The sequence below is a fragment of the Formica exsecta genome, unplaced genomic scaffold (assembly GCF_003651465.1).
Source record: "Formica exsecta isolate Colony F162 unplaced genomic scaffold, ASM365146v1 scaffold72, whole genome shotgun sequence".
Taxonomy (NCBI): domain Eukaryota; kingdom Metazoa; phylum Arthropoda; class Insecta; order Hymenoptera; family Formicidae; genus Formica; species Formica exsecta.
The window spans coordinates 236,419-247,636 of record NW_021853485.1 but is presented as its reverse complement, the minus strand read 5'-3'; the positions used below and the strand labels follow the sequence as shown (position 1 = coordinate 247,636).

The window sequence follows — 11,218 nt, the reverse complement described above, 5'->3', positions numbered from 1 at the left end:
TTTTTTTTTTTTTTTTTTTTTTTTTTTTGATAAAATAAAGGCAGGTTAAACTTGCCATTAACTCAGAAGAAACTTTATCCCATCTTTTTTGGATCTTCTCATTTTTTTTCATCATCCTTACGATTAGTCTTTACGACAGCAGCTTTTTTAAGAGAAAAGTGCTCTACCTAACTTTTTATCTTATCCGATTTTCTTAAAGGAAGATCCCTTTCGTTCGCGGTTCCTTAATAAATCGCTATCTAATTGCGTCGTCTTATACAATGCATGTTTTATCAGCAAAGGATTCCGCCAGAAATTTTCCTTATCGTCGAAGGTTAATTATTATACTTTCCTCGATATACTTTATGAAGACAATCGAACACATAAAATACAAAGAAGATATTTATTACGTATTTTAGAGCTACCTTCGAGCATCAACGCGTACAACAAAAGATAGCAGAGAATATAAATATTTTTAAATACAAATAGAAAAACAACATGTACGTTTATTAAAAAAAGACTGAAAGGAAAACGAATAAAATAAGGAATAATATAAATAAACATGCACGTTTATTCCATATGACGTAAAGTCATTAAGCTGCGAGCTACATATAATATATAAAGATAAGTTTTTGTCATTCGATTGAAATTTCTTCGAAATGACATGACTTAATTCCTTGTCTGAGAGACAACAGACGTAACCCGAATCGAGAACATGGAAAAGAGAAACCGGGAACAACACTAGGGTATTCACTTTGTTACTCGCAGTTAACGGGAAATAGGTGGCACGGATGGAGACGCTTTACGATCCGTGGAAACTTCGTAATAGTACCGTACCGTTACGACCTTCCGCCCTCCGTTTCAATAAACTAATTGAACCTAAAACTTCTCAAAGCCACGTAAAGTCCTAGTCGGACAATATTCATCCAGCATCATAAAATACCACGTAGAGTTCAAGCTAAAGTTACCTTAGTGACATTTATTAGAAAATTATTATGGACAAGCATTTAAAGTAATATTCGTATGTCTTACTCATGAAAGTTGATGAACATAAGTGTACTACTATGTTATTATGTTATTGTGAAAACTAGTATTGAAGGAGTTTAAACGCGTCTATCTAATCTAAAGATTTCATGTTAAATCCTTGTTATAGGAAATGGAGAAATATGAGAATTTCTAAAATATCAAAAAAAAAAGAGAATGAGACTGATATAAATTTGCTTTTCATCCAAGGATTACATAATGTCTTTAATAAAGGAGCTTTAATGAACTGGTTATATTACGGAAATACAAATGCATTATTGAGACAATGAAATTACCTTTAATCAGCTGGAAAGCTTTAGAGAGAAATTTAGGATACTGTAGCAAGGGTTGGATTTTCACACTTTCACATTAACTCGTACAACCCGACCGGCTGTTGGGATAGAAAGTTTCTACACTATTCGCGAGTTGAGCCGAAAACGTTATCTCGTCGATGTTGCATTACCGGAAGTTAAGCTTAAGCCATTCGAATCCCGTATGGATCATATATGGATCATACAAGTTTATCAGTTACCCGAATGCTTTTAAAACATATGAAACTAATATAATGAAAATAATTTTGTGTGATAACGACGCGATCAATACGCAACATAGGGGTCTTTTTATCAATCTTTTCTTGAAATAATTAATTATTATGCCGGTAAAATATTCAATTCTTTATAAAAATACATACATTTAATTCTGTTCACACATACTTGTTTGTATGCAAAATGCAAATATACGCACTTTTGGAATGCCATATCGACGTTTACCGAGGTAATGCGACAAGAACTTGACGGACGTTCGTGGCGGAAATATTACGTCGTCAATGCCGCATTAAGACGTGATAAGTTTAAGTTGGGATCCAATTTGAATCTCCGACAGCTTGTTATCTCGGTTGTGAGCGCGACTTTGGCGCAGATTTAGCATTCGCCAACTTTGGAACGAGCTAACTCAAAAGCGCGTTCCGCGGAATCGTTCGGCGGTATCCACCACAAATTCTACATTCCGCGCACGTATCAACTCATGAAAGTCCCACATACCAGAAACGTTACATGGATGCACGATGGGGAAAAAATTCTCTTGAAAAGTTTTTTAAATTACGCATTGTCAGTTTATAACACGCACTTATGCAAGCATCAAGTGAATAAATTATATTGACGTACATAATTAACTGTAATACGCATGGGTATAAAAATATTATTATATAAAATATGTAAAATTTCACATATATAAAAAATATACATACATTTTATAATTTTAGAAAAATTATATATACATTTATTTTTTATGTATGTATTATATTATACATATATATACATATATGATAGAAACCAATGGAATCTCAAACATAAACTAGGAATTAATTTCACAAAAATAGCAAATAAATTATATAAATTATAAATTGTTTATCTCCTACGGGAAGAATTGCTTTGCTGTCATCGAATGCTTCGTCACGAACCTCCTCTTCTCTTCTCGCTTGTTTATTCTTCTCTACTTCCTCATGATACTCACGCGGCACTCATTCGCGAAAACATCGTTATTTGCTATCGTGCACGCATAATTAACTCAACAGAATTATAGCGTAGCACTTTGTACGGCACTCCCGATATTTCTCCACAATTGCGCGAAAGTTAATTAATTGCGCGAATTGATAATCTCGAATTGTGGTGTGTAATAATCGTAAGAAATAAGCGTATTTATCATTTTTTAATACTTTGCGATCGTATTTCGAGAGACGACACCATACACAACGCTTTCTGCTCGCTCGAGTCTCGTTGTGTGGTTGATAACAAGAGATGCAAATTACGTATAAAAAAGTTTTCAAATCTTATAAGCATTAGTAAAATAATATAAGAATTATTACGATCAAAAATTATAATTTTCTAAAAGTATATTTTGAATTGTATCTTTTAGATATATTTTTAATGTTGCATTCTGCAAAAAAAAAAAAAAGATTTTAGCATAGATAGAAAATCTAATAGCAGAAATATGTCATCCAAGATAAGTTTTAACTTCCAACTTTCGGAATTCTATTACTCGTATATTAAGCTTTATTATACCGTACACAGGTCCACTGTAGGATAGCATGTTGAGTTGGCAGCATCGCGTTACTTTACTCAAGCCAACCCGTATACTGTTTCAGGCTTTGGTGTACCGAGACGGCAACCTCGTCTCAGGCTCACTTGAGGCGTTGGTACAGCATATGGTGCCTACGGAGGAATATTATCCCGATCGAGCGTACCTCTTCGCCTTTTTGCTGAGCGCCAGGCTCTTCATCAAGCCGCACGAGCTTTTGGGCGAGGTTTGCGCTCTCTGCGAGCATCAGCAAAATCTGAATGGAGAGGGCGGTAAGGTGAGCACATCGTGGATATACTTTCGATTTACGAACCGACACGAAACCTTTGCTCGAGACGATGCATCCACGAAGGCCGCGTGTATTATCGTTTCATCACGGGGTCATGCATTCTCGTCTGTTCCCACCCTTCTCTTATTTCGTTCCTTCACCTATCGCAAAATATAAAGAGCGCAAAAACTTTCTTTGCTTTTCTCATAATCTCTATCTATCTAGTATCTTACGTCTGACATGAGTGAAACAAATCATTCCCTTTAACTTTACAGAAAATTATTTATCATCAAGATCCCACTCTTTCTTTTTCGTTATCTTACTTTCTTATCATATTCTTGCGGATATTAAAATATCTTAATGTAATATATAAATCGCGTTATTTTTTTGCTTTTATGAGTCAGTGCGATATATTATAAGAGTTTCAAAACTGTCACTCTGGAACTATTCTTTATTCATATCGCAAAATATTGATCCCACAATACATTTACTTAATTTAATTTATTCGATTCACAACTATATAACAATAATACAGTTGCAAAGTGAAAACATTCGTTTCCATCACTTTATCCATTTATTCTGTGAAATTTTTATCCCTTGAAAGAAAAATTTATCTTTGTCATTGAAAAACGATAAAATATTCCGTATATATTTCAGGAACGACTGCATCGCTTCGTGCCGCGACTAGTGCAGCTGCTGGCGGAATGGACGGAAACATTCCCGTACGACTTTCGAGACGAGAGGGTGATGGGTCACGTCAGATCCATCACGCAAAAAGTCGCTGCGGTCGACGCCGCGGCCAGGCAGGAAGTTTCGGCATTGCTGCAAAACTTGCTGTTACGACTGACGGCCTTGGAAAGGTACGAGGAAGGCCTGGCCAGACTGGCGACCGAGGCAGCGACGGAGCAGCTTACACAGGTTTGTGAGTTTCCGTACCAAGCTCCCATTTGCAGCCGTCAGTTTGCATCTCGCTGTCCTGCATTTTGGCTCAGTCAGTTAGTCGCTTTAGCACGATGTTTTCCGAACTATAAATATCGCGAATGTTTCTAATTCCAAAGTTCGTACATGTTGATATTTGGTCGAAGAAAAAAAAACTTTTTTTTTTTTTTTTTTTTTTTTGATAAAATAAAGGCAGGTTAAACTTGCCATTAACTCAGAAGAAACTTTATCCCATCTTTTTTGGATCTTCTCATTTTTTTTCATCATCCTTACGATTAGTCTTTACGACAGCAGCTTTTTTAAGAGAAAAGTGCTCTACCTAACTTTTTATCTTATCCGATTTTCTTAAAGGAAGATCCCTTTCGTTCGCGGTTCCTTAATAAATCGCTATCTAATTGCGTCGTCTTATACAATGCATGTTTTATCAGCAAAGGATTCCGCCAGAAATTTTCCTTATCGTCGAAGGTTAATTATTATACTTTCCTCGATATACTTTATGAAGACAATCGAACACATAAAATACAAAGAAGATATTTATTACGTATTTTAGAGCTACCTTCGAGCATCAACGCGTACAACAAAAGATAGCAGAGAATATAAATATTTTTAAATACAAATAGAAAAACAACATGTACGTTTATTAAAAAAAGACTGAAAGGAAAACGAATAAAATAAGGAATAATATAAATAAACATGCACGTTTATTCCATATGACGTAAAGTCATTAAGCTGCGAGCTACATATAATATATAAAGATAAGTTTTTGTCATTCGATTGAAATTTCTTCGAAATGACATGACTTAATTCCTTGTCTGAGAGACAACAGACGTAACCCGAATCGAGAACATGGAAAAGAGAAACCGGGAACAACACTAGGGTATTCACTTTGTTACTCGCAGTTAACGGGAAATAGGTGGCACGGATGGAGACGCTTTACGATCCGTGGAAACTTCGTAATAGTACCGTACCGTTACGACCTTCCGCCCTCCGTTTCAATAAACTAATTGAACCTAAAACTTCTCAAAGCCACGTAAAGTCCTAGTCGGACAATATTCATCCAGCATCATAAAATACCACGTAGAGTTCAAGCTAAAGTTACCTTAGTGACATTTATTAGAAAATTATTATGGACAAGCATTTAAAGTAATATTCGTATGTCTTACTCATGAAAGTTGATGAACATAAGTGTACTACTATGTTATTATGTTATTGTGAAAACTAGTATTGAAGGAGTTTAAACGCGTCTATCTAATCTAAAGATTTCATGTTAAATCCTTGTTATAGGAAATGGAGAAATATGAGAATTTCTAAAATATCAAAAAAAAAAGAGAATGAGACTGATATAAATTTGCTTTTCATCCAAGGATTACATAATGTCTTTAATAAAGGAGCTTTAATGAACTGGTTATATTACGGAAATACAAATGCATTATTGAGACAATGAAATTACCTTTAATCAGCTGGAAAGCTTTAGAGAGAAATTTAGGATACTGTAGCAAGGGTTGGATTTTCACACTTTCACATTAACTCGTACAACCCGACCGGCTGTTGGGATAGAAAGTTTCTACACTATTCGCGAGTTGAGCCGAAAACGTTATCTCGTCGATGTTGCATTACCGGAAGTTAAGCTTAAGCCATTCGAATCCCGTATGGATCATATATGGATCATACAAGTTTATCAGTTACCCGAATGCTTTTAAAACATATGAAACTAATATAATGAAAATAATTTTGTGTGATAACGACGCGATCAATACGCAACATAGGGGTCTTTTTATCAATCTTTTCTTGAAATAATTAATTATTATGCCGGTAAAATATTCAATTCTTTATAAAAATACATACATTTAATTCTGTTCACACATACTTGTTTGTATGCAAAATGCAAATATACGCACTTTTGGAATGCCATATCGACGTTTACCGAGGTAATGCGACAAGAACTTGACGGACGTTCGTGGCGGAAATATTACCTCGTCAATGCCGCATTAAGACGTGATAAGTTTAAGTTGGGATCCAATTTGAATCTCCGACAGCTTGTTATCTCGGTTGTGAGCGCGACTTTGGCGCAGATTTAGCATTCGCCAACTTTGGAACGAGCTAACTCAAAAGCGCGTTCCGCGGAATCGTTCGGCGGTATCCACCACAAATTCTACATTCCGCGCACGTATCAACTCATGAAAGTCCCACATACCAGAAACGTTACATGGATGCACGATGGGGAAAAAATTCTCTTGAAAAGTTTTTTAAATTACGCATTGTCAGTTTATAACACGCACTTATGCAAGCATCAAGTGAATAAATTATATTGACGTACATAATTAACTGTAATACGCATGGGTATAAAAATATTATTATATAAAATATGTAAAATTTCACATATATAAAAAATATACATACATTTTATAATTTTAGAAAAATTATATATACATTTATTTTTTATGTATGTATTATATTATACATATATATACATATATGATAGAAACCAATGGAATCTCAAACATAAACTAGGAATTAATTTCACAAAAATAGCAAATAAATTATATAAATTATAAATTGTTTATCTCCTACGGGAAGAATTGCTTTGCTGTCATCGAATGCTTCGTCACGAACCTCCTCTTCTCTTCTCGCTTGTTTATTCTTCTCTACTTCCTCATGATACTCACGCGGCACTCATTCGCGAAAACATCGTTATTTGCTATCGTGCACGCATAATTAACTCAACAGAATTATAGCGTAGCACTTTGTACGGGCACTCCCGATATTTCTCCACAATTGCGCGAAAGTTAATTAATTGCGCGAATTGATAATCTCGAATTGTGGTGTGTAATAATCGTAAGAAATAAGCGTATTTATCATTTTTTAATACTTTGCGATCGTATTTCGAGAGACGACACCATACACAACGCTTTCTGCTCGCTCGAGTCTCGTTGTGTGGTTGATAACAAGAGATGCAAATTACGTATAAAAAAGTTTTCAAATCTTATAAGCATTAGTAAAATAATATAAGAATTATTACGATCAAAAATTATAATTTTCTAAAAGTATATTTTGAATTGTATCTTTTAGATATATTTTTAATGTTGCATTCTGCAAAAAAAAAAAAAAGATTTTAGCATAGATAGAAAATCTAATAGCAGAAATATGTCATCCAAGATAAGTTTTAACTTCCAACTTTCGGAATTCTATTACTCGTATATTAAGCTTTATTATACCGTACACAGGTCCACTGTAGGATAGCATGTTGAGTTGGCAGCATCGCGTTACTTTACTCAAGCCAACCCGTATACTGTTTCAGGCTTTGGTGTATCGAGACGGCAACCTCGTCTCAGGCTCACTTGAGGCGTTGGTACAGCATATGGTGCCTACGGAGGAATATTATCCCGATCGAGCGTACCTCTTCGCCTTTTTGCTGAGCGCCAGGCTCTTCATCAAGCCGCACGAGCTTTTGGGCGAGGTTTGCGCTCTCTGCGAGCATCAGCAAAATCTGAATGGAGAGGGCGGTAAGGTGAGCACATCGTGGATATACTTTCGATTTACGAACCGACACGAAACCTTTGCTCGAGACGATGCATCCACGAAGGCCGCGTGTATTATCGTTTCATCACGGGGTCATGCATTCTCGTCTGTTCCCACCCTTCTCTTATTTCGTTCCTTCACCTATCGCAAAATATAAAGAGCGCAAAAACTTTCTTTGCTTTTCTCATAATCTCTATCTATCTAGTATCTTACGTCTGACATGAGTGAAACAAATCATTCCCTTTAACTTTACAGAAAATTATTTATCATCAAGATCCCACTCTTTCTTTTTCGTTATCTTACTTTCTTATCATATTCTTGCGGATATTAAAATATCTTAATGTAATATATAAATCGCGTTATTTTTTTGCTTTTATGAGTCAGTGCGATATATTATAAGAGTTTCAAAACTGTCACTCTGGAACTATTCTTTATTCATATCGCAAAATATTGATCCCACAATACATTTACTTAATTTAATTTATTCGATTCACAACTATATAACAATAATACAGTTGCAAAGTGAAAACATTCGTTTCCATCACTTTATCCATTTATTCTGTGAAATTTTTATCCCTTGAAAGAAAAATTTATCTTTGTCATTGAAAAACGATAAAATATTCCGTATATATTTCAGGAACGACTGCATCGCTTCGTGCCGCGACTAGTGCAGCTGCTGGCGGAATGGACGGAAACATTCCCGTACGACTTTCGAGACGAGAGGGTGATGGGTCACGTCAGATCCATCACGCAAAAAGTCGCTGCGGTCGACGCCGCGGCCAGGCAGGAAGTTTCGGCATTGCTGCAAAACTTGCTGTTACGACTGACGGCCTTGGAAAGGTACGAGGAAGGCCTGGCCAGACTGGCGACCGAGGCAGCGACGGAGCAGCTTACACAGGTTTGTGAGTTTCCGTACCAAGCTCCCATTTGCAGCCGTCAGTTTGCATCTCGCTGTCCTGCATTTTGGCTCAGTCAGTTAGTCGCTTTAGCACGATGTTTTCCGAACTATAAATATCGCGAATGTTTCTAATTCCAAAGTTCGTACATGTTGATATTTGGTCGAAGAAAAAAAAAACGCCTTGGAAAAGCAACAAAGTCTATCTGAATAATAAAAACGCAATTTGATGATGTAAAGTTTAGCAATTTCCACTTCTTTCGCAGAAGAACTAATTTAAAAAACACGTTTATAGATTCACATGAATCACATGAATTCACATGATTCACATGATTCACATAAATCACATCTGGTATCAACAATGAAAATTTACATAATGTCCTATTATAAATTAAGATGGGTAACACCCCTCCGATTTTATTGCTACTTAAATATGTTGTAGGGGAGATTCTTCTGAATAATTCCCCACAAGAAATTTGTGGGGGACAGCATTAATTTAGGAGATATAACTAATTAAAGTTTTATAGTTTTAATGCTTTTTCTATTATAAAATAAGGAAAAATAAAGTTTATTCACGTTATATTTGTGTAGAGCAGACGTGGAAAAAGTGTTTGTTTACATTTACGGGATAGGTATACACTCATGGATACTTTGTTAATAATGTGTTTCAGCTATTTCTCGCAGTTCGCTAAAAGCTTTCAACATACGACTATACAAATTTCTAAGTCTTGTTGAAGGTAGGAATAAGTTAATAGTAAATTTTAATTTTAAATCAAAAATAGATATCGGTTAGATTATATCCTCCGGAAGTGGAGCCCCTCTGGGGGGTGGGGGAGGCGTAAAGCACGCATTCAATAAATAATATTTTTGAAGACATGACTCTCAGGAATTCATGTAGTCGCATGTTGAAAGCTGTTAACGAACTGCGAGAAATAGGTGAAACACATTATTGACAAAATATCCATAACCGTGTACCTATTCCATGAATGTAAACAAACACTTTTTCGCCTGCTCTACAACAAATACAACGTACACAAACTTTACTTTTACTAATATTATTTTATAATACCTGAGAAAAAGCATTAAAACTGTGAAACTTCAATTTGTTATATCTCCTAAACCAATGTCGTCTTCCACTTATTTCTTGCGGGAAATTACTCAGAAAAACTTTTCCTATCACATATTTAAGTGGCGATTAAACCGGAGGTGTGTTATCTTTTATGCAATTTTACCAAAAAAAGTTATTTTTAAGCTTTTTTACGTGCAATATCTCTAATCTTATTTTGAACTTTAAACTTTCAAATTTATTTATATATTTTTTTTTTCAATTCGGCTCTCATGGGTTTTGTTTATAATAAACAATTCAAAATTTTTGCCCAAAAATTATTTTGTATTTTAAATTGTATTTTAAACAACTTTTGAAATACTAATATAACATAATATCAGTGAGAGATTGAGCAAATCTATGCTGAACTTATGTACACAATAATTCTGCCATGAATACGAAATAACTGTTACTTACGTGCGGGACCAGAATAAAATTAGGTATTCGAGGGTAAAACGAAAATGTCCATTAAACCCGTGAAATAGAATTTCTGGCGAGTTCGTTCCAAAGAATATTAAAGCGACCACGGTTATTTGCTGACTGTGTGATAAATGTCGCGTCAAAATTTCTACAAGAAAATAAGGCAATTTCGCAATATATGAAAACGCAGCTTTCCCATAAACTCCTGATATATTCATAGACATCGATTTATATTAAAAAATCGTTAAATATATACGATAATAATTTACCTTAATCTTTGCGATATTATTTTCTGCTGTATACTCATTGAAATTTTGACATGAATTTAATCCTTGTTCTCTCTAACTATACACTTACGATATTTTGTTAAAATCTGTTTATCGTTACATCAAAGACTTTTGTATGTGAAGAAAAGCCACGGAGGCCATTTCGTATATATATATATATATATATATATATATTTAATAATTAAAAGTTAAAAAACACGAGTATAATGTTGATTACGCGCTATGGTATTCAAAAAAGGTTCTCAAGGATATCATTTAGAATGTAAAAAAAATTGAAATCATTTTCGATTTATTCCAAATTTAATGCAATTTTTCTATTCTTACTAAAATATAATAATTTCATCACGTGATGAGATAATAGCAGAGGAAACTCGCCACTCGATGCAAGAAATCTCTCGTGAATCTCGCAATGCGATCTTGCGTGCAGCAAAGTGAAACTACACTTACCTAATATCTCGCAGCAACGTTTCTTTGGGCATTGCGCAGGATATTATCGCTCCCGGCAAATTTCCAAGCAACTCGCAACTTTACCTCGGTCCGAGACCGTCACTAACCGATTAGGTCTTTTCAACGACTTTGCCCCAGTAAACCACTACGAACTAACTCTGGCCTGTACTCATTTCATTATCGTAATTGGCCGCAGAAGCGAAACAAAGTATTGCTCGATAACTGATGAAAGACGAGAACAATTTTAAATATCGGAGCTC

The 11,218-nt window shown here is 35.0% G+C and overlaps 1 protein-coding gene across 1 annotated transcript in view; it reads left to right on the top strand.

Moving 5' to 3' along the window:
• Positions 1 to 11,218, top strand: part of LOC115243590 — a 273,190-nt gene that overhangs the window by 248,854 nt on the left and 13,118 nt on the right. The window contains exons 5-8 of the mRNA XM_029820717.1: positions 3,146 to 3,355; positions 4,004 to 4,264; positions 7,584 to 7,793; positions 8,442 to 8,702. Of these exons, the coding sequence (XP_029676577.1) occupies positions 3,146 to 3,355; positions 4,004 to 4,264; positions 7,584 to 7,793; positions 8,442 to 8,702 (942 nt within the window). The remainder of the gene's footprint in view (positions 1 to 3,145; positions 3,356 to 4,003; positions 4,265 to 7,583; positions 7,794 to 8,441; positions 8,703 to 11,218) is intronic.